At 40.5% G+C, this 23,197-nt stretch overlaps 1 protein-coding gene across 1 annotated transcript; it reads right to left on the bottom strand.

Moving 5' to 3' along the window:
- Positions 1-16,625: 16,625 nt before the first annotated feature.
- On the bottom strand, positions 16,626-22,010 carry FST (follistatin). Its single transcript, XM_077816270.1, has 6 exons — positions 21,929-22,010; positions 20,029-20,220; positions 19,393-19,611; positions 18,815-19,039; positions 17,411-17,641; positions 16,626-16,708 (listed from the first exon to the last, which is right to left on the bottom strand). The coding sequence occupies exons 1-6, from the start codon at positions 22,008-22,010 to the stop codon at positions 16,626-16,628; spliced, it is 1,032 nt and encodes a 343-aa protein (XP_077672396.1).
- Between the last annotated feature and the right edge of the window lie 1,187 nt (positions 22,011-23,197).

The raw sequence follows: 23,197 nt of genomic DNA, 5'->3' as shown, positions 1-23,197 counted from the left end.
GGTACACAAGACAAATCAGACTCCTGAAAGGGGTACAGTAGTCTGGAAAGGTTGAGAGCCATTGCCTTATACAAAGGGACTGCTATAGCCCCAATTTTGTATTCTGTGCTCCTAGGATTAATTCAGCCTGAAGGACATCTCATTCTTCAGCCTGTGCTATGTCCGTTGACATTTTTAACTGACCAACCATCTTCCTTGAAGTACAGAAAACTCACCACTTCTATGGCACTTTCACTGTATGTCTTCACTGCAGAGTTAGCCTGGGCTCTCACCCAGGTGTTGCCTTTAACTCACCTCCCACACACTCACAATAACCTCTCGCCAAGTTTTAACAGTGCTGTCACCCGGGGCAAGCTGGCAAAGCTGAGGATATGGGTTACAGCCTTGATTCCACTACTCAGGCTGGTAACCCATCCACTTTGCAATGAGGATACAGGCTAAATAATCCTCATCCTCTAATGCCTTCCCACAATTCCCCCCATATGCCCAGAAGGACAGACAAGTTCTTCCGCAATTAATTGGGAAAGAATCATAGAGTGTCTCAACTTACTGCAGCACAAAGAACCATGGGATATGCCCCCAGAAGTCCTAGCAACACATATGGGGAAGCACAGCACCAGTGAGGCCGTAGAAACTCAAATAGGGCTTTGCTGTGTGGCTGCTCGCACCTAGTCTAGGCTATCCTGGGTGCAGATCACCCATAGAATCATAGGTTTCAGAGTAACAGCCGGGTTAGTCTGTATTCGCAAAAAGAAAAGGTGTACTTGTGGCACCTTAGAGACTAACCAATTTATTTGAGCATGAGCTTTCGTGAGCTACAGCTCACGATGAAGTGAGCTGTAGCTCATGAAAGCTCATGCTCAAATAAATTGGTTAGTCTCTAAGGTGCCACAAGTACTCCTTTTCTTTTTTCATAGAATCATAGAATCATAAAATATCAGGGTTGGAAGGGACCTCAGGAGGTCATCTAGTCCAACCCCTGCTCAAAGCAGGACCAATCCCCAACTAAATCATCCCAGCCAGGGCTTTGTCAAGCCTGACCTTAAAAACTTCAAAGGAAGGAGATTCCACCACCTCCCTAGGTAACGCATTCCAGTGTTTCACCACCCTCCTAGTGAAAAAGTTTTTCCTAATATCCAACCTAAACCTCCCCCACTGCAACTTGAGATCATTACTCCTTGTTCTGTCATCTGCTACCACTGAGAACAGTCTAGATCCATCCTCTTTGGAACCCCCTTTCAGGTAGTTGAAAGCAGCTATCAAATCCCCTCTCATTCTTCTCTTCCGCAGACTAAATAATCCGAGTTCCCTCAGCCTCTCCTCATAAGTCATGTGTTCCAGTCCCCTAATCATTTTTGTTTCCCTCCGCTGGATGTTTTCCAATTTTTCCACATCCTTCTTGTAGTGTGGGGCCCAAAACTGGATACAGTACTCCAGATGAGGCCTCACCAATGTCAAATAGAGGGGAACTATCACGTCCCTCGATCTGCTGGCAATGCCCCTACTTATACAGCCCAAAATGCCATTGACCTTTTTGGCAACAAGGGCACACTGTTGACTCATATCCAGGTTCTCGTCCACTGTAACCCCTAGGTCCTTTTCTGAAGAACTGCTGCCAAGCCATTCGGTCCCTAGTCTGCAGCGGTGCATGGGATTCTTCCGTCCTAAGTGCAGGACTCTGCCCTTGTCCTTGTTGAACCTCATCAGATTTCTTTTGGCCCAATCCTCTAATTTGTCTAAGTCCCTCTGTATCCTATCCCTACCCTCCAGTGTGTCTACCTCTCCTCCCAGTTTAGTGTCATCTGCAAACTTGCTGAGGGTGCAATCCACACCATCCTCCAGATCATTTATGGAGATATTGAACAAAACCGGCCCCAGGACCAACCCTTGGGGCACTCCACTTGATACCGGCTGCCAACTAGACATGGAGCCATTGATCACTACCCGTTGAGCCCGACAATCTAGTCAACTTTCTATCCGCATTATCGTCCATTCATCCAGCCTATACTTCTTTAACTTGCTGGCAAGAATACTGTGAGAGACAGTGTCAAAAGCTTTGCTAAAGTCAAGGAACAACACGTCCACTGCTTTACCTTCATCCACAGAGGCAGTTATCTCATCATAGAAGGCAATTTGATTAGTCAGGCATGACTTGCCCTTGGTGAATCCATGCTGACTGTTCCTGATCACTTTCCTCTCCTCTAAGTGCTTCAGAATTGATTCCTTGAGGACCTGCTCCATGATTTTTCCAGGGACGGGGGTGAGGCTGACTGGCCTGTAGTTCCCAGGATCTTCCTTCTTCCCTTTTTTAAAGATGGGCACTACATTAGCCGTTTTCCAGTCGTCCGGGACTTCCCCCGATCGCCATGAGTTTTCAAAGATAATGGCCAATGACTCTGCAATCACATCCGCCAACTCCTTTAGCACTCTCAGATGCAGCGCATCCGGCCCCATGGACTTGTGCTCATCCAGCTTTTCTAAATAGTCCCGAACCACTTCTTTCTCCACAGAGGGCTGGTCACCTCCTCCCCATGCAGTGCTGCCCAGTGCAGTAGTCTGGGAGCTGACCTTGTTTGTGAAGACGGAGGCAAAAAAAGCATTGAGGACATTAGCTTTTTCCACATCCTCTGTCACTAGGTTGCCTCCCTCATTCAGTAAGGGGCCCACACTTTCCTTGACTTTCTTCTTGTTGCTAACATACCTGAAGAAACCCTTCTTGTTACTCTTAACATCTCTTGCTAGCTGTAACTCCAGTTGTGATTTGGCCTTCCTGATTTCACTCCTGCATGTCCGAGCAATATTTTTGTACTCTTCCCTGTTCATTTGTCCAATCTTCCACTTCTTGTAAGCTTCTTTTTTGTGTTTAAGATCAGCAAGGATTTCACTGTTAAGCCAAGCTGGTCGCCTGCCATATTTACTATTCTTTCTATACATCAGGATGGTTTGTCCCTGTAACCTCAATAAGGATTCTTTAAAATACAGCCAGCTCTCCTGGTTTTCCCTTTCCCTTTCCCCCTCATGTTATTCTCCCAGGGGATCCTGCCCATCAGTTCCCTGAGGGAGTCAAAGTCTGCTTTTCTGAAGTCCAGAGTCCGTATTCTGCTCCTCTCCTTTCTTCCCTGTGTCAGGATCCTGAACTCAAAAAGAAAAGGAGTACTTGTGGCACCTTAGAGACTAACCCATTTATTTGAGCATAAGCTTTCGTGAGCTACAGATCACTTCATCGGATGCGTCCGATGTTCTGGCCAGGATAAACTCCAGAATTGTGAAAAGTAGTTTCCTTTAAACTCCTTGTGTGGAAGGAAAGGAGTACTTGTGGCACCTTAGAGACTAACAAATTTATTTGAGCATAAGCTTTCGTGAGCTACAGCTCACTTCATCGGATGCATACTGTGGAAAGTGTAGAAGAACTTTTTATATACACACAAAGCATGAAAAAATACCTCCTCCCACCCCACTCTCCTGCTGGTAATAGTTGGGCCCAACTTGATTATCATACACATTGTAAGGAGAGTGATCACTTTAGATAAACTATTACCAGCAGGAGAGTGGGGTGGGAGGAGGTATTTTTTCATGCTTTGTGTGTATATAAAAAGATCTTCTACACTTTCCACAGTATGCATCCGATGAAGTGAGCTGTAGCTCATGAAAGCTTATGCTCAAATAAATTGGTTAGTCTCTAAGGTGCCACAAGTACTCCTTTTCTTTTTGCGAATACAGACTAACACGGCTGTTACTCTGAAACTTGTATGGAAGGGATCTCTATCAATGGTGATGGCCATATGAATTGTGTTTCCAAGTGTACTAATAACAAGTTCATTTCTTGTTATACAAATAATAAGCTATTAGTGTATTAAGTGAGTACATTAATATACTTGCTCTCCCCCACCCTGATTCCACCTTCCGATTTTCCAAGAAGAATCTCCCTAGTACAGTGTTAATAAAGTATGGAACAGTTGCCTATGCATTTGCTGGAAAATTAACATGCATATATCATGTACAACTCATTTGTGGCTTAGAGTCATTTCATTCCATCACTCATAAGTTATGCAGTCAACCCCTAAACCATAAAAATAAGTATCTCACACAGTCAGCATACTGATAAAATACAGTGTTGTCACTTTAAACATATGACAAACCTGAAGATTCCATAGCACTCTCACCCATTAATGGGTCATGAACACCCACTACACCGCTTTTGGTTACCATTCTAGATTCATTTATATTTGTGGAACTTAGGCCCAAGTACACTTCCCAGTGTCCAGCCCAAGTAGCTGGAGTGGACAGTGGGAGGATGCATACTTAGCAAGAAGAAAAGGAATTCTTATCTTAAGGCTACTTACTGATTGTGGAACAACTCCGAAGCAGGTCCCACTCCCTTTGGAAAAGAAACAGACAATGCACGCGATACAGATCTCTGGGTGCCCAAACCCCCGACACCCAAGACAATGAACTTCAATCCCTGCATGCCCCATTTTTCTATCTGGCCACTCCTACCCTTGTATTGTGGAATTGCACCAATTCCAGTGCTTTGTTTTCTGTTGTAATGATATATTTCAGCATATATTTAAATGTGTTTTGGGATGGGAATTTATTCATGGATATCACAATTCACAGGATATTAGAATTCACAATTTCAGAGAAGTAAGTCCTGTGCACACTAGTAAAGCTTTAAGGACCTGATTTCCAGAATTATGTGCATATTGTTTTGCACCTACTTAGCATGAGAAGTCACTGCGGCTGAGTGTGCAAATCAGCTAATTGCACATGCAAATTGCTATTTGTGTGTCTAACTGAATCTTTAATTACTCAATTTTCATTTGCAAATTAGGCATGCATTTTTGCATGTGCAGCTGCAAAAATTTGAACCTGAGAACTTTACTGCCTGTTACAAAAGAAGTTCTCAGAATATCAAAATGTCACTGCAAATTCAACTCTTCCCCTTCTCTGGGTCATTTATATATATTTTAAGCACATAAAATATCATAAAAATTTTCATAATCACAATCATCGAGACAGAGACTGGGTGAGCAGATTTTGTGCTTGGTCTGTTACATTTTGCACACTATTCTGTGAGACTACAGTAAAAGTCTATTGATATGATCTTATATGATTTGCTACTGTAGTAGAAAACAAAGCTGTTAAAACTTTATAAGCATCCATGGCTTCTTGGTCTTCAGAAATAGCAAATCCCAAATGTCATCTTGGCTTTTGTGGCTCCTGCAGGACCCAGAAAATATTGAACACAGGTCTGGTCTACACTTAAGTAAAAGTGCTACCAGATTCAGTAATACTGGTAGAAGGCACTTTATACTGAAATAGTTTATTAGCTTAATTATAGCTTAATAAGCTATAATTTTATAAGCACTTCATACTGATATATATAGCTGACTACATTAGAGTTGGGAGTTGCCACTTTAATTATGCTGCATAATTAAAGCGGAAAAACTTTTAAGTGTAGGCAAACCTTGGTTTCATGGAGCTGCAACACTTTTACAGAGATAGTGCTCTCTACACAGGCATAGCAGTTAGTGTTACCAACTCTCACAATTTTATTACAAGTCTATTATATGTGTTTTTCCTTAAAACACCAGCTCATGGAATGATATGATTAGGTGAGAATCTCAGCTTTCATTTAAAAAAAGAATAAAAGGTTCCAGCAGTCATGATTGTGGAGACAAGCTTGACAACATGAACCTTAAAGCCAACTCCCCACCAAAACCCCAGAAGGCAATCAAAATAACCCAAATTTTTTTATTTTTAAAAATCTTATTATTTTTAAGTCAATTTCATGATTTCTGGAGCTTGACTCATGATTTCTGAGCACTTGTGTTTTGGCAACACTGAGAAAATTGGCTGTTACAATGCTTTTTTAGCATTAGTTTGAAATATGGAGATTCTCGGTGGTTCAGATACAGTTGAATAAGACAGAAGTGAGCTGTAGCTCACCAAAGCTTATGCTCAAATAAATTTGTTAGTCTCTAAGGTGCCACAAGTCCTCCTTTTCTTTTAGTTGTATAAGATGTATTTGTAATAGGATTACTGCAGATATGCATTAAAATGTATGTCTTTGAGGATCAGAAGCCTCTGTCCTAAATTGTGGCTGCACTGCTCTTAACAGGGTACGTTGAAACAGACATACATATCTATTTGTGATGGTACCTGATTAACTAAAACTGTCTTGTTTAACTCTGTGCAGAGCACTAGTTATTGACATCCTGGCACTAGTAGATCTGTAGAAAATTTTATGAGTGCAATATATCCTATGAACTTGCTGGAATGAACAATGCTCATGAGCCTCCTCGCATGCCTTGCCAATAGGGGACTGTCCGCCTATATGTGATTGTACACATCTGCTAACTCAGAGATCTAAATGCAAAATCCAGTGCTCAGGGACATCAGGTGGATATCTGATACTCTCTAGGGAAGTTACAGTCCATAAACCATGGATTATTCATATCCATGCAGGTTTATTTCCACTTGTGACAGCAAAAATATGGATAATATACCTAAATCAGTAATCAGTCCTGGTATTTCAATGTAAGTAACAAATAAGTTAGAAACAGTGACATGTCACAACCAAAAATCAGCTTGTGATATGCCTGTCACTTTACTGAGGTGACATGCTACACATCACAAAATGTTTCAGTAGAAAAAAGGACAAGACCATTTTATTGGTGGGCTACGCATGCTGTAATTTGTGATTGTAATGGTCAGATATAGGATATTAGAAATGAGTCAATATTATATCTATTTACTATTTAGTTTTAATATAAACATGCTTGAGCTCTAGGCTCACTAGGTAAAGTATTCAAAACTGCTTAAGTGACTTAGGAGTCTAAGTACCATTTTCAAAAGTGACTTAAGAAGGAATTTAGGAGTTGATGTGTCATTGAAAGCCTAAGGGCCAGATATTTAAAGATATTTAGGTGCCTAACTGTGCAGATAGGTTCCTAAGCACTTTTGAAAATCCTGCTAGGTGCCTAGCTGCATCTTTAGGTGCCTAAATATCTTTAAAAATCTGGCCATCCATGCCTAAGTCACCTTTGAAAATGGGATTTAGGCTCCTAAGAAATGTAGGTGCTTTTGAAAACATTGACACCTGACAATAATTAAACTCACAATCCCTAAAGAGATATCACTCACAATAAAGCTAACACATCAGCCAGTAAATACAGCAGCAGAACAAAACCTGTCCCACTCTATTCAGAACTCCATGTGTTCAGCCTTCCCCGGAAGCCTTCTCTGATAGATGTGGGTCAGATTTTCAAGCACAAATACCCACACAGATATTGCTTTGTGCAGATGTTACCCTTGTCTTGTATTCTCACTGTGGGATAATTACATGTTTAAAATGGGTATTGAAAAATGTGGCCCTCCATTTCTTGTTTATTCATATGTTGAATGCACTCCTTACATTTATTAATCTTACACAAAAGTGTTCACAGTTATTGTGTGCCAAAAATATAGCTCTGGAGACACTACTGTTCCCCACACATAAACAGTAAAACAAACAGAGGAATATACAGTGGAAATTGTGTTGTCCTTAGCAATTAACCACTTATATCCTAATCAATTCCCCTCCTCTTCCTTAACTCCTATTGTTCTTTTCTCCCCTCCCACCTTCTTCCTCTTCTGCTCTTTCCTTTTTTTCTTCTCTCTCTCCTGCTTCTTTCTTTTTTTTTTTACTTTTCGTTACTAGAGTGCTGTACAATGGCTATATATATAGATATATAGATATATAGATATATATTGTAATAATTAATAATACCTAGTTTTTTATACAGCACTTTTCATCAATACATCTCAAAGCACTGTATAAAAGGAGCTCAATATCATGACCCACCCTCATTTTACAGATGGAGAAACTATGGCACACAGAGGTGATATAACTTGCCCAAGAACACCCAGAAGGCCAGTAAATAGAACTTTGGCATCCTAAGTACCAGTCCAGTCCAGCTGCAGTCTAGCCAATACAGTTAACTAATAGCAAATGTGCCAGTAGATGGCACTCAAGAGTATTTAGCATTGTTCACATCTTTTCTGGGAACAATAAAAATTGTGGCTTCCTCTGTGCAGCTCTTTACATGCAGCTTGTATGTTTTTAATCTCTTTTTCTGCTCTCCCCTGTTTGACCTTTCTTCCCTTTTCCTCTTTTTCTTTGCCCTTGCCACACTATCTTTTCTACTACTTCTCTATTTCTTTGTCTCCCTCACACTCTGATTTTCAGGTCCCTCTCCTGTCCTCATTTTTTCCCCTTATGCCGCTTTCTTTTTTGGCTGAGAGAAGAGACAGTATGAGAACAGCCTTCTAAGAAGGGTGTCCATTAGCTTCCACTAATTGTTCAGAAGGGTGTGCTCTAGGTACCGTACAATATACTCCTTAGGGCTACTCCGGTGAGTAAGGTGGGCAGGATTTGGCCTCAAACATCTGATGTCTTTAAATTCCTAAGGATATATACCTGATCTTTTAGTTCTAACAAAGCACTGTAATGTGCCACCAAATTATAAACAGGCGGGCTGGTAATGTATTTAAAAACAAAAATAGTGTTTGCCTCAGGAATGGGTCCTGCAGCCTGTGCACCACATATTTTTTCAATAATACGATAAAGACTATGCTTTTTAAATTATTTTTGATTTACAGTATCCATGTGGATGAGCTCAAAATGCAACTGAGCATGTCTCCAGACAGATTAATTTTATTATATATAGATTTCCTTTATAACTAAGCAAAATGTAAACAAGAAGTGGACATGGGCTGTAAAGTCCAGCTCTAGATGCAGCCATTCCTCAGGTTTGGAGGGGTACAGATTTGGGGTTCCACGTAAGGCCCTCTATAGATATAGTTCCAAACTGCACACTTCAGATCCAGATAAAGCACTTTCAGCAAGTTGGGAGTGAGGGTTTAGATACAGGCTTCTGGTCTGGGCCTTGGTTTGATTCACCCCAGTGGACACACGTGGATGCAATTTGCTATATTACACTCAGTGGAACACAGCTTTCAACTGCAGCTGAGAATGCCTGGGACATTAAATGAATCATCACAGCTCCCAGACATACTGTTCTGCCCCATCTGCCCTACCAGTCTTACACACTTGTTGGGCTTTGTTTGGCCACCAATCTTTAGGATACCTGCTCCATCTCACACCCTGGAATAGGATTGCAGGCAGGTTGAGTCACTGCACACTACTTAGGACAAACTTTCCACTGCCACAGACCGCAATCTGGGCTCTGCTTGCAGAACTTAAGGACTAAATCAATTCAATATTTAAAATGTTTAAAAAGTAGGAAATCAACATGACTAGCATTAAATTAATTTATTTCTGTGAAGATTGGATTGGGATGTGCAATTTATTTTAGTCCCTCCCCCCTTCTCATGAACTGAGTGAGAATGTTAATAATTTTAAGTCAAATTCCAAAAGAAGAAATGATGAAACATTGAATTTTGAAGTCTTAAGCAGATGACATATTTGTAGTATACATTCACTACAAAATTAAGTACAAAATCCCATTACTCCATGTGCAACAGTTTGCAACTTGGCTCCTTCTTTATTCCATCCATTTCATAAGTATTGCAGTTTTGATGGGGCCAGTGTGTAAAATAGAATTTTCAATTGCCCTGCTTAAACCATCTATCAGCTGAAAAGTATTGTGTGAAACATTATCCGTTATTTCTCAAAGTGTCTCTCCTTGTTTTCTTTTGCTGTCCTTGCTGTCCTGACCAGTTTAGGTCTCATTCATTATTGCCTCTCTTCCACAATTATTTTCAGACTTAAAAAATTTGTAAAATTGAACAATTTCCTTATTTTAATTTACTTATTTCCACTACTTGGTTTCTGTCATAAATATAAAGGGATGGGTAAACACCTTTAAATCCCTCCTGGCCAGAAGAAAAAACCTTTCACTTGTAAAGGGTTAAGAAGCTAGGATAACCTCGCTGGCACCTGACCAAAATGACCAATGAGGAGACAAGATACTTTCAAAGCTGGTGTGGGGGAGAAACAAAGGTTCTCTCTGTCTGTGTGTTGCCTTTGCCGGGACCAGAGCAGGAATGCAGGTCAGAACTCCTGTAAAGGGCTAATAAGCAATCTAGTTAGATATGCGTTAGATTCTATTTTGTTTAAATGGCTGAGAAAATAAGTTGTGCTGGAGGGAATATATATTCCTGTTTTTGTATCTTTTTGTAACTTAAGGTTTTGCCTAGAGGGATTCTCTATGTTTTGAATCTGTAAGGTATTTACCATCCTGATTTTACAGAGGTGATTCTTTTACTTTTTCTTCAATTAAAATTCTTCTTTTAAGAATCTGATTGCTTTTTCATTGTTCTTAAGATCCAAGGGTTTGGGTCTGTGTTCACCTATGCAAAATGGTGAGGATTTTTATCAAGCCTTCCCCAGGAAAGGAGGTGTAGGGTTTGGGAGGATTTTTTGGGGGGAAAGACGTTTCCAAGCGGGCTCTTTCCCTGTTATATATTTGTTAGACGCTTGGTGGTGGCAGCAATAAAGTCCAGGGGCAAAAGGTAAAATAGTTTGTACCTTGGGGAAGTTTTAACGTAAGCTGGTAAAAATAAGCTTCGGGGGGTTTTCATGCAGGTCCCCACATCTGTACCCTAGAGTTCAGAGTGGGGAAGGAACCTTGACAGTTTCTTTGCCTTTATTTATTTGTTTATATTTTAAAATACAAATTGGAACTCAATTTTGTGTTTGAATTTAAATGTTCCGTTAACAGTATGCAGAACAATGCATGTATTAGGACTGGCTGGATCCTGCATTCCTTGCTCATCAAAAACTCAGAGTGAAACCAGTGGGACAATGGGCTATATAAGAATGCAGGACTAGGTCCCTAAACTGTAAGGAAAAGAAATGTAAAAGAAAGAACACTTTATGTTTCTCTATGAAAGTCCATACTTCATCCTTTTATTTGTATTCAGCTGCTCTTGTGGAACGGTGCATGCACATTTTTCTAGTAAGAATTGTTTATTATCAGTTAGTTATTTCTCCTTGATCTTGGAGTCCCCAAGACTCAGGAGTTAACATTGATTTTATTTTTAACCCTCATTCATATAGCACTTCAGTTTAACTAACAGTTTCCCATTTAGACACCATGTTGTCACATGTGGGTTTGAGGAACAGACTTTCCCTCCAAGTGATACTCACAGTACTTTTCCCTTAAATTTGACATAGAGTAACAACATCTTTGTCTGCTGGAATATTTGAACATGTGATCTTCCCTCTGTGTCTGAAAGCTTGTTTTCATTGTCAGAATACTATACTGTCATCAGTCTCACCTTTGTGCTCTGCCATCTGTCTAAGGACCTGCTTAGCTACATATCTTGCCCTGTGACCTCTGTTAGCAATGTTTCTAATTCAGAAGTCAAATGGTGGCATATTTTAGTATCTTCGAAGCCATTAAATGGAATGTTTTTGCACTGGCTATCCTTTCCTAAGTGGCATTCTTCTGGTTCCAGGTGCCTCTTAAATAAAAAGTGATGGAAATTTAGAATCAATTTGCCTACATGAAGTTCAGCAGAAGACTGATGGAAGCAATGTTTGTTTGAATACAACATTCCATGGTGCTAAGAGGTCCATTTGGATCCTAATGGGAAACAAATTAAAATTGTGCTTATGAATATAATCGGCCAAATTAAGAGTAAATTGACCATTCAAGCTAAGGATTAGATCCTGCCATGTGATACAGTGTTTGGTGCAAAATCAGACTTCACAGGAGAACAGTGATTTCTTAACATGCAGCCTTGCTATGCAGCTTACATTCAATGTCTGGTATTTCCTGAACTACCTGGAAAAGAATTTAGGCCAAAAATTTCAAACCTAAGTTAGGTTTCAGAGTAGCAGCCGTGTTAGTCTGTATCCGCAAAAAGAAAAGGAGGACTTGTGGCACCTTAGAGACTAACAAATTTATTTGAGCATAAGCTTTCGTGAGCTACAGCTCACTTCATCAGATGCATTCAGTGGAAAATACAGTGGGGAGATTTCTGAATCCTCATTTAAACACCTCAATAAAAATGACACCTATTTTCAGAAATGCTGAATATCTACAAATCCCACTAGAGTCAATGGGAGATTTAGGTGCTTTTCATACATGAAAATATGAATATGTGAATTAAGAAGCCTAATTTTAGGCACTCACATTTGAAAATTATAGCCATTTTTAAAAAACGGATTATCTTCCAACTTTTTAGCATCAAAGTCCAAAACTCCCTTCCGTTTTCTGTCTTCTGACACATTTGGGAGTGTTCTTCAATCTTATGGCAAAATTCAAGTAATCCATTTGAAAATTAGGAAATCAAAACAAGATATTTATAAATTACAAGAAAATTAGCTATGCAACATGGCTTTCGCCCCAAATCAATCTCAGAGCTGAACATCATGACCTTGAGTGACTTAAATACACCTTCGGTTTCATGCCTGATCTCTCCAGTATGGGACGTTAGAAAAGCTTTATTGGCCACATGGGTGGTGGGTGAACCGCGGGCTCAGGGAGGCTAGCCTCCAGCCCATCCCTACCCTTGTGCCCAAGACTGCACCCCTCCTGCCCCCTTTCCACCACCGGAGCCCAGAGCCCCCCAGCCCTGGAGCACCAGGTAGGCGGGTGACACAACCCCCAGCCCCGAAGCACCGAGCTGGTAGCGCAGCCGCCAGCCCCGGAGTGCCAGGCGGGCAGCACGTGCTCTGGCTCCAGCTGCCCAGAGTCCCTGGCTGCAGGCTGGCCCACACTAGCCACAGCCCCCAGCCCAGGGCCCGGGCCACAGGGGAAGAGCTGCAGAGCGCTGGGAAGCAGGAGGGAGCATGGGGGGCGGAGCATGGGTGGAGTCACACAAGGCTGTTTGGGGAGGCTCAGCGTCCTCCGGCCTTTGATACCCACCGCCCATGATTGGCCATATTAGTCAGGAGAGGTGAAGCCATGAGTTATTCAGGTCATCCCAAATGAGTGCTAACAAGGCCTTCTTAGCATCAAACACCATTGTGCATTTATGTATGGAAGAAATGTTATTTTAGAAAATTCAGCGTTTTAAAAGTGTTCACTAGTACTATTTTTTTTCATATCCGTCTACCTGCAAAAGCTGTCTTAGTGATCAGGTAAAGGCGGGCCTCTGAATTACAGAGATATCAAAATACAAATGTAATTACTACCTCTTTACATCAGGGAGTTATGAATTTAAAGTCTGATATCTTGTGAATGCTTAGGTCTTCAAACAAATGTTATGTTTCAGCAGAAGGCATGGACTCCTATCTCTTCAACGTGATAATGTACTGATGTTTCTAGCCTTGGTTATTCATGATATGTTAAAATGTCATGGTCTAGAATACAGCACTATATATAGAAATTTAATTTCACCTGATTCCCATGTGGAGGGAAAGAAGGAAGCATTTTCAAGTCAGATTCTTTTATAATTGAAAAAAGCTTGGCCGCTGTTTGAAATTTTTTGAGAGATTTGGAATATCTGGCTGAGATGGATTAGTGAGCAAAGTGCAAGGAAAGAGGCAAAAGGTGCTACCATATTATATGGTTCTTGAATTTATCCCATGGATGTAGATATAAGAAATATATTTCATGTTTAGCAAAACCACTCACACTTACAGTCCCACATATATACACCTGCACACAAAAACAAACATGGGTGCCTGATACTTATAATTAACTTTCTCATGGGCCAAACACCTCAAATTTAGGGTTCTAAAGTTAGGTGCCTAAATCCAAGAAGTAGCGTGATATTATTTAGGTGACAAAATATGGATTTAGAAGCCTAACTGCAGAGATCCAAGTTGTACATTTTGGCCCTACTGACTAAAATTGCATAGTCAAACTTTAAAACACCCAGAACTAGTAGCCAGCCACTTTTGAAAATTTGAACCTACGTGACTTTCCCACAGTTACTTTGTGAGTCAGTGGCAAAGATGAAACTAGAACCAAGAAGTCCAGACTTCTGCTTGATTACTGTAACCAGTAGACTACACTCTCTCTGATTATGTTCAGTCAAAATTCTTGTTTAAAACTAAAATAAGAATATAGCCTTTTTATTTTGTCTTGTCAGAGGTGAAGTAGGATGCACCTTAACTGAATTTCCAGAGAATTTCCTTTCTCGTCTCTGATCATTCTAGGTATCTATTTTAAACATTTACTTCTTATATTATCATGCTTTTTTTTCTTGAGAGGTTACAGATGTAAGAGTTTGTAATGATTACATCATTACATGACTAAGGTGTCCACATGTCAGGCAAAAATGTATGAGATATAGCTTTATATTTTTCTTCTTCAGCGATTAGGCCTTTTGGCTTTCTCTTCTTAGTCAGACATTGTTGCTGATTGAGTTCCCTCCCGCCTGCTTTTCTTTTCCAAATGATATTATCTTCAGTGGAGCAAAAACCTGCTCACCTTACTAGCACCCTGCCGCAGCCTCCATCTTCTGAAAGGACTATTTGTCTGGATAAAGTGGAGGGGGGAAGTATCTGCTATTATTTTTAAATTCTACATTACTTAAAACCAAAACCCCATCATTTTTATTTCTTAATTTAAAAAAGGAATAATTGATATGTCCCAAAACAAATGAAAACTATTCTCTAAATTAATCCTAACAGCAGGGAAATTGTAGAGCTAAAATATTATGGAATATAGGGGACTATTGGGGTGAGCAATGAGATCAGGAACTGGCTCTTAGTTGTGATTGTATTTGGACAGTGAAGACTTAAAACCATTGAGCCAAATAATTCTCTCAGTCCCCGATTCAGAAAATTGCTTAATCACATGCTAAAATATATTCCTATTCAGCAAGGCACTTAAGCATGTGCTTAGAATGGGGCCTTAGTTGAGAGCACAATATAGTCCAGTGAAGTTACTTGAAAAATGGATTCTGGTCCATGCAATACTAGTGGAAATTACCATTGTTGTTTTTTCCTGCTCAGTTCATTGAATAAAGTTTACAGTGTTCTGAATATATACATTTTATGGATATCCACCAGGAGGATAAGATACTGGATTAGCTCATTAAAGGAAATCCCCTAGTGAACTTTACTTCTGAAAGCAAATCACCTTCCAGAGATACTATGTCCATTGCATTTTTTCCCCCATGTTCTGTGATTATTGTTCTGGTTCTTCTCTTTAACTTTTGTTTGGTTAACTTGAACACCTTTGAGTGTTTGTGTTTGTCACAAACACAAGTTCCATCACTTGACTAGTGATGGAGCTTCAACTCAGTGCCCCAGTAACATGGCATGGATCTGAAACTTAGTAGGAATGTAAATAGATAGTCAAACCATCCCAGAAAGATGCAAATTAAAGCAGTTCAATTAATGACAAACCTATCTCATTACCATAGAGAGAAGGAAAAAAGGGTTATATCTATTCTCATTCAGAAGTGTATACGGATTTACAACTATTTGCTGTCAGTGCACTGGCGACACTGATCAAGAAAATGTATTTAGCAAGCTGGAATTATAAGTGTTGTGGATACGGATTTTCAGTTGAAAGCTGTGTCCTTGAACAACTCCACTTCATCCCAATGACATTTACAATTCCCTTTCCCCTACCACTCTGTATAACAGGGACAAATCTCCCCAAACCCTTTACAACCAGTAATTGAGGTCTGCACACAGGGAAAATTCAATTTTTTTCTATTGTGTTCACTCATCATTTATTTACAAATACACATTATAACTTTTATATACATTGCACATTTACATGGTAGAAAAGTACAAAACTATATATTTAAATGAATTTATATTTAACTCACCATGTTTGAAAATATAAAATTGCATCAGAAAAAAAAGTATTATGACAAGCAAGAAACTTGAACTGATAAAGCTTTGATACACCTTTTTAGTGACAGTTTAAAAGAACTTTAAAAAGTGGTATTGCAGGACCATCTTAAAGGAACCACCTGATAAAGCATTTATGTAAGTTACAAAAAATAAAAAAGAATAAGAACGTTGTTCTCATTATTGTTCGCCATGTAGTTATTAACAACCTTCATAATTCAATTTCTTTGGGTCCAGAATTCTTATAGTACAGTATAAATGCTCAGCACACTGAGAGCATGTCAGTATATGAAGTGATTAGAAGCAGAGCAAAGTTAAGTGGAAGAGGTGTCCTTAAAGTTGCCTTACTGCACCCAGAAAGTATATTTAAATCAGCGCCTTTTGGTCAGTCAAGATTCCTTGTAAACAAAAACCCGAGGGATCATTTATGTACAGAGGGGCAAGAAGAAAATCCAATAAATAAACATAACAGAAACTGACATGCAAGTTTGTGAAAGTGGAGAGGAGTTAACAGCAGTGAAAAGAAGAGATGAGAGTCATATGGGTAAGCTCTAAGGAATGGACTTTTATAGTTTACAAAAAAAAAAAAAAAAGCTTTACTTTACAAGCAAGAGACCTCACAATAAATAACACTGCTCTTCCCGTAACGAATAAATTTCTTCAAAAAACAAGGTGTACAGTCAACCAGACATTTTATGTATAAATTATAAAACATGACACAGTATAAATAAATGTCTACAAGACTCAACTATATGTATACTTTTCTTTCTCCCCAAAATAAATAAGCATACACTTATTTACAGTATGGACATTGATTTCTTGCCCAGTGGCTGTTCCAATAGTGATGGAGGTTTTACCACTCTAGAATGGAAGATATAGGAAAGTTGTAGTCCGGGTCTTCATCTTCCTCTTCTTCCTCGGGGTCTTCATTAATGGCTAGATGGGGGAATACAGGGGAGCTGTTGTTTAAATAAGGACAACAACAGCGCAGAAGCAGCTCAGTGCATGTTTTCAAAGCCCTCTGAACAGCCATAATACAGCGTTGCATTTTACGTGACTTGTAGTGAGATGCTCTTTGGCATCTGCTGTTATGTAATATGGTTTTTTATACATAAGCTATGAAGTCATAATTGCAGAAAGTTCTGAAGAATCAATGGCTCAGGTTTTATTGGCAGATTCCTGAAATCAGATAAAAAGCGCTCTTGTGTTCTAGGTTTAACTGCTTTGTGTCCTTCATTCAGAGTTAGTAGAGGCAACTGCTCTAAGACAGCAGCTCATGTGCTAACAGTAAGCTTGGTTTTTTGGATGGAGTTAGGATATATCCAAGTGTTAATAAAGCAAACAGCGAAGCACACACAAATTAGGAAAAATAGCTAGTATGATGCTCTTAGGGCAACCCCTTGCTGATAACATGACTTTTCCTCAAAAAACAGGTATCTTGAAAGTGTCCAAGCCACAGACCGTTGACTATCTGTTGCAATTTACCAATCACACACATGTGTATAATATATATTATATATATATTTCTAAGGGAAAAATCTTTAAATGAAATTCTCATTTTTAAAGGCATAAGTCTTCATTACCTAGGGATTGCCTTCAGAAGCCTTAAATGTCTGCAAGGTTTAAAATCTCACTTACAGTTGCAAGATCCAGAGTGCTTTACTTCTAAAAGCACACCCATGGAGCAGGCTGCTTCTTTCATGGCACATTCGCTTGGGTAAGTAGTGTTGTCACTGGCACAGACTGCTTCATCTGACTTGCTTTCAGGGCAGAGCTCATCACAGAGGGCACATCGACCTCTGCCAACCTTGAAATCCCACAAACATTTCTTCCCAGCACTGCACTGGATATCTTCACAGGATTTGGCTTCTAAAAATACAAGATACCAGAAATGAGTAAAGCAGAATCTCTCTTCTCATATATCAAGAACTCATAGGAAAATGAATATGAAATTTATGGGTAAAATCCTTCTCACTTTACTCAAGCACATAGTGCATTTGGAAATCAATGGGTCTGTGTGTGGGGGGAGGTGGGTGTGGAGGAGCAAAGCAAGCAGAATTTAGCCTCAGGCAGGTGGAATTAAATTTGCATATTGTAAATGACCAGGTCCTGACCTTCTCTGATTGAAATCAATGGAAATCCCCTCTCCACAGTGTCTTAAATGGGAGGTCTATAATTGGCCAATTAATTAAACATTTCTAAATTGATTATTTTTCAAGCTAAACCTTATAAAATAGTTGTTTATGTCATTAAAATGTTAATTCACCACATGCTATCACAATGGAACTAGATTTGAGATCTTTAACTTGTAAAGATAATTTTTCAGACATGAAGTTACCTGAAATGTGTATGATAAAAACAAACATATTGTGGTGACAAACATTGTTAAGAATAACAATTAATATAAAATACCAGGTTGTTTTGAGGTTATTTTCTTATCTTAATCCACAACAGCACTCCCCAATCACTACAAGATTTTTTCTAAGAGGAAAAAGTTATCAGATGTATCTGATTGACATTAAATAACATTTGCCAAGACCTCTTGAAGACAAATGTTTCCAAGAAACCAGTTCAGCTGAATGTTGAGATTGTGTTACTCTGTTGTCATATCATAATACATTTGAGGACCTGACTCCAGCTCCCATTGAAAACAGTGTCAGAACTCACACTGATATCAAGGATTGAACCCTCAGTCCCCTCTTGGGGCCCAAAATCTTACAGGTTTCAGAGAAGCAGTCGTGTTAGTCTGTATTCGCAAAAAGAAAAGGAGGACTTGTAGCACCTTAGAGACTAACAAATTTATTTGAGCATATTTGTTAGTCTCTAAGGTGCCACAAGTCCTCCTTTTCTTTTTGAAAATCTTGCAGGTGTCCCTCAAGTAAAATTTCCCCCTTTTCTTTAGTAAAAACTGCAGGACTGCACAACACATTCAGTTCTAGGAAATAATCTGCATCCAGAAACCCTTCTACAAAATTGTGAAACAATTAGTTATGAAGAACTATTCCCCTCCCCCCATAAGCACCCCCAAAGAATGATACCTACTGATACATTTTCCCTCGTAGGCTAATCCAATGGATCTGCCCAGTAGGCAGGTAGCCTTTCTCAGGTGGCAAGCACTAGCATATGTTATTCCATCATTCCCACAGAGATACTGTTCAGGGGAAGTAGGCTCCGGGCAAATCCGATTACATGTCACACAGTAGGCATTATTAGTTTGATCAACCACACACGTGGAACTGCCTGGACATAAAACATCCCTGCAGGTCTCTGAAATAAAGACGGAAACATACAATAATTAACAGGAGATCCAATGCCTCATACAGGGAGTGAACATGTGAAACAATCAAATGACACAATCAAAGTCTTCAGCAGCTTTCCTCATAAAAAGGCCACTGGGGAAAACCTTCACATCTCAGGGAAGCTGGTGTGAACACAGTGTTTCATGGCTGTGGGGGATTCTCAATTCAGCTATGTTCTTGTCGGTTGAACGTGGTTTAGTGTTTGTCCCTCAGTATTTGAAACATCATCTTGTTATTGTGGGAAAGTACGTCAGCTCCTCCTCCCTACATTCAGACACACCCTGTGGTATTCGGGGGACTTGGTTAGATTTGTAAACCTACTTTTGCATTTGCCCTGATATTGGACTTCAAGTTCGGGTTGCTCTTTACATCTGGCTTTGAGGAGAGCACACTCGTTCCTGTAGGTTTTCCCATCTAAGCCACACACAGGACCCTTCCAAGTGACATTAGAGCAATCCGGAGCACAAACACACCGAGGTTTGTTCTTCTTGTTCATTTTACATTTCTTCCCAGGTCCACAGTCCACGTTCTCACACGTTTCTAAAGGGGAGGGGATGGAAAGAAAGAGGCAACATTTTAATACCTCGTCTGCTCATCAGACTTCGGATTAATGGTGTTTACACAAACACCGCGACAAACCCCCAAGGCACAAAGGGAGCCAACAAGTTCCCTCCCCCCGCCCCGTCCAGAAAACAAAATGTGGGGTCCTGAGAGAGATCCACCAAAAAGGAAGATCAAACTGCTGGTTTGCACACACACATCTATTTCACCACGCAGAGGCTAGATCCCTTCCCCTTCTCACTAATACAGTGTCCAAGTCCGGGCATTTACTTTACGGGATGAGCTTTAAAATCCAGATTGGAGAGTGGCATAGGGAAACATTGCTGCCCCTGCTGAGTCCATCCCGGCCACCGCCATCCCCTGCACATACGGGTTCTGAGCACTTTTCAAACACACCTTTGCATGGGATACAGTTTGGGGCACCACCGTTAAAAATCATCCACTTAAAAAGCGTGTTGTCGTTGACGTCTTCTTCAGTCCATGAAGTGGTTAGCCGGCCCGTTTTGCAGCACTCCTCCTTGCTCAGATCAGTCTTATAGAGGACCTGGCAGCGGCCGTTCTTTGCCTGCCGGAGCCAACAATTCCCAGCTGCAAGAGCGAGAGGGAGAGAGAGACCCAGCCATATCAATGTCAGTTACCAGTGACCCAGACACAACACGTGCGGCTTGCATTGACTTTTACTAGACTGTTTACTTTTATTTGTCCCATTTCATAACCTGCAGCTACTCTGGAGCAATAGGCAGCGCAGTTTAAATAACCTGATCGGAACAGGGCAAGGCAGTTTTCGGAGGTATTTATTCCATGTGTAGACCAGGGGGACTTGCATGCGCGTGACAGAGGTTTGACAAGGATGTGCATTAAAAACCAGGGGTAAAAGAAAAACACGTTTGCAAATACTTTTTTCCCCTTCCTCAAAAATTCTGTACAACATTGGTTTAGAGCTGCCCAGAGTTTCAATCCAGGCCATTTTACAATCGGCAAGAATTGGTAACATTTGCCTGTTAGCAAAGTCTTTCGAAATCTCGAAAGGTTGCTGCTGCTTCCCTTAAGAAATGCCTTTTTCTTTGCTGAAGCAAGTTAGCTGCGATCCAAATAAGGGTGACCAAAGTAAACAAAAGGCCAGGGCACAGAAATAGGAGACCACTAGAGAGTTTACAAACCAAAAGTTATAGGTATCGTCTCTTCCGACACAGTTTCATAGGGAAGTGCACTGCACGTAAATCGGATAGAGATTTGTTTTACTTCTATCTCTGCTGTTGATGGATTCAAGCCAAGAACATTAGTCCAAGCAACTGCCCCTTTTTTAGTTGGAGAGTTTTGGTTGGGATGAGCCTCTCGTGAATAACCAGTGTGACTTCTAATAGCAATTGATTCTAATCCAGCAGAGGCTCGATCCGGTTTCCTTACTCCAATGGGAATTTTCCCGGAGTGAGAAGTGCAGGATCGGCCTCTCAGATCGATATATATGGGGAGACGGTTGAGGGGGAGGATAGCTCCCCCCCCCAAAGCAATAATTGAATAAACAACACCCTTTTGAAAATCAGTTTTCATGGATCAAAAGAACGATAGAAGTCAGTTTTGAGCGCCTTCACAAGGTTAACCTATGCATCCAGCTCAGCGAAAAAATATTCAGTAAAAACCATCAGTCTAACTCTTTCAGGTTGTTGTCGGAGCGGCAGCAAGAAAAAAAACCTCAGTAATCACCCATGGAAAAGACAGCTGTTACATTTTCTGTTTTTTTGTTCGCCTGGGACATGTATTTTAAACACATTCTCCAGTTGCAGCAGAATTCACAGCCCAACAAAATTCACTCACAAATGTGTATGTGCGCGGGGACGGGGGGTGTCCAAATATTGAAAGGATAGCCGGAAAATGACTAATATTAGTGTCTGAAAATGTCATTTGTGATCGTGGAACTCACCATCCCCACCATCCTTGCAGCCAAGCAGTCGAGAGGAAAATCTAAGCTACATTGCAACAAAAACTTTGAGCACCTATTGGGACTAAGCAAGTTGCTGTGTGGGGCTGCTGTTCATTCATGCTGCATAATAATAATAAATAACAATCATCATCATCATCGCTGCTCTGTACTATGCATAGCAGTTTAAGGGGCCGATCAAAAATATCTCTAAATGTCAGCTCCATACATTTGTGCAAAGCGGTCCCATTTATAGTTAACTTGCGGTCCTATTCCTAAAGCTGGTCCCTTGTAGAGAGACGTTCAACAGGAGAAAGCTAAACATAGAGAAAAATATAGAAAATAAAACACATCTACAAATAAACAATCTCATCTTACCCAGTCCTGTGTGATCTTCCATGAAGTGGCACAGAAGCATCAGGAATAAAAGCATGCCCGGGTGGATTCTCTGATTTAACATCCTCAGTATACCAGCGAGTGAAAGAGACAGAAACAATATCAAGTGGAGCAGAGAGAAAGAGAGAGAGAGAGAGAAAGACAGAGAGCACTAGTCAGTCTGCTTATGATCGCTCTATTGAATGAACGTCAGCCTCTCAAAGCAGTCTCTCTTTAAATCTATAAGGGGGTCTTAGCTGTCTGCGGTGGGCGGTCTCCTAATGTGTGTGTGTGTTCGGGGGTGGGGAGATTTAAAAAGTTCACTGTGAATCAGGTGACATTTTCCACCTTCTGGAAACCCTTTCCAATTATCTGGTTTAGGTGCATATACACATTCTCTCTCTCTCACTCTTTCTCTCACTCTCACACACTCACGCACACACAGTCTCACATCAAATCTGCAAGAGGGAATCGCTGGAGTTCTTTGCGTAGTAACAGGAAGGAGGGAAAAAACAGAATGGTAACTGGAGCTTAGAGAGAGAGAGAGAAGAACTATCCACTCGTGTCATTAATACCAGGAGGCGCGCACGCAGAGGAGCTAGGGGCTTTAACACAATTTATAGGACTAAAGCAAGAGCCATGTCACCTGACTGGGGACGGAGAGGCGCGATCCTTTCCCCTAGCCCCCCACATCATGGCCAAAGGAACTTGAAAACAAAACTACAACCTGATCAGCATGCGGAAATGTTTTCGCTTCTTGTTAGAAGTTCTGGGGCTCAGCAAAAGGTGATGAAGTCTCTCGGGAGATATGTTGTTGTTGTTGTTGTGGTAGTGTGTGTGTGTGTGTGTGGGTGACATGCCCACTCTATGGTTGTGATTAATAATAAATCTACCCCAACACCTCAAACAGTAGTTAGGTGTCTGGCGCACACACATCTCCCGCTCCGGGACTGGTCAAAAACAAACAAAAGTTTAATACCTGCGGTTTTACCCAAGTGACAATCTTTTCACTGGGAGCGCCCGGAGTATAGACCGGAATGGGGGCGACGTAGGCGGTCTCCTTTCAGAATAAAAAAGGTTGCAACATCGATAATGAACTTCTAGAGCACTAGTTTACTAAGCACAGTCTGGCATTATTCTTCCCCTTAGAAAGTTGGCGATCTCTCATTTATAACATTTTTTGGCACCGCTGAATGAAACTGAGTAGGCGATATTTCCTTTTATACAAAATGATTACTTAACGGAAAATGGTATTGTTTATTCAAAAGCTGC

The sequence above is a fragment of the Eretmochelys imbricata genome, chromosome 5, assembly GCF_965152235.1.
Source record: "Eretmochelys imbricata isolate rEreImb1 chromosome 5, rEreImb1.hap1, whole genome shotgun sequence".
NCBI lineage: Eukaryota > Metazoa > Chordata > Testudines > Cheloniidae > Eretmochelys > Eretmochelys imbricata.
The sequence above is the reverse complement of the archived record's forward strand: the minus strand, read 5'-3'. Positions and strand labels throughout refer to the sequence as shown.

What these genes read in the sequence shown, in the direction of transcription:
- FST (XM_077816270.1), bottom strand. Translation starts at nt 22,010, where the DNA reads ATGTTAAATCAGAGAATCCACCCGGGCATGCTTTTATTCCTGATGCTT. An exon ending in AAACTGTATCCCATGCAAAG is followed by an intron (nt 19,612 to 20,028) that starts GTGTGTTTGAAA and finishes CCTCCCCTTTAG; the next exon opens with AAACGTGTGAGAACGTGGAC. An exon ending in CTACGAGGGAAAATGTATCA is followed by an intron (nt 17,642 to 18,814) that starts GTAGGTATCATT and finishes TTGTATTTTTAG; the next exon opens with AAGCCAAATCCTGTGAAGAT.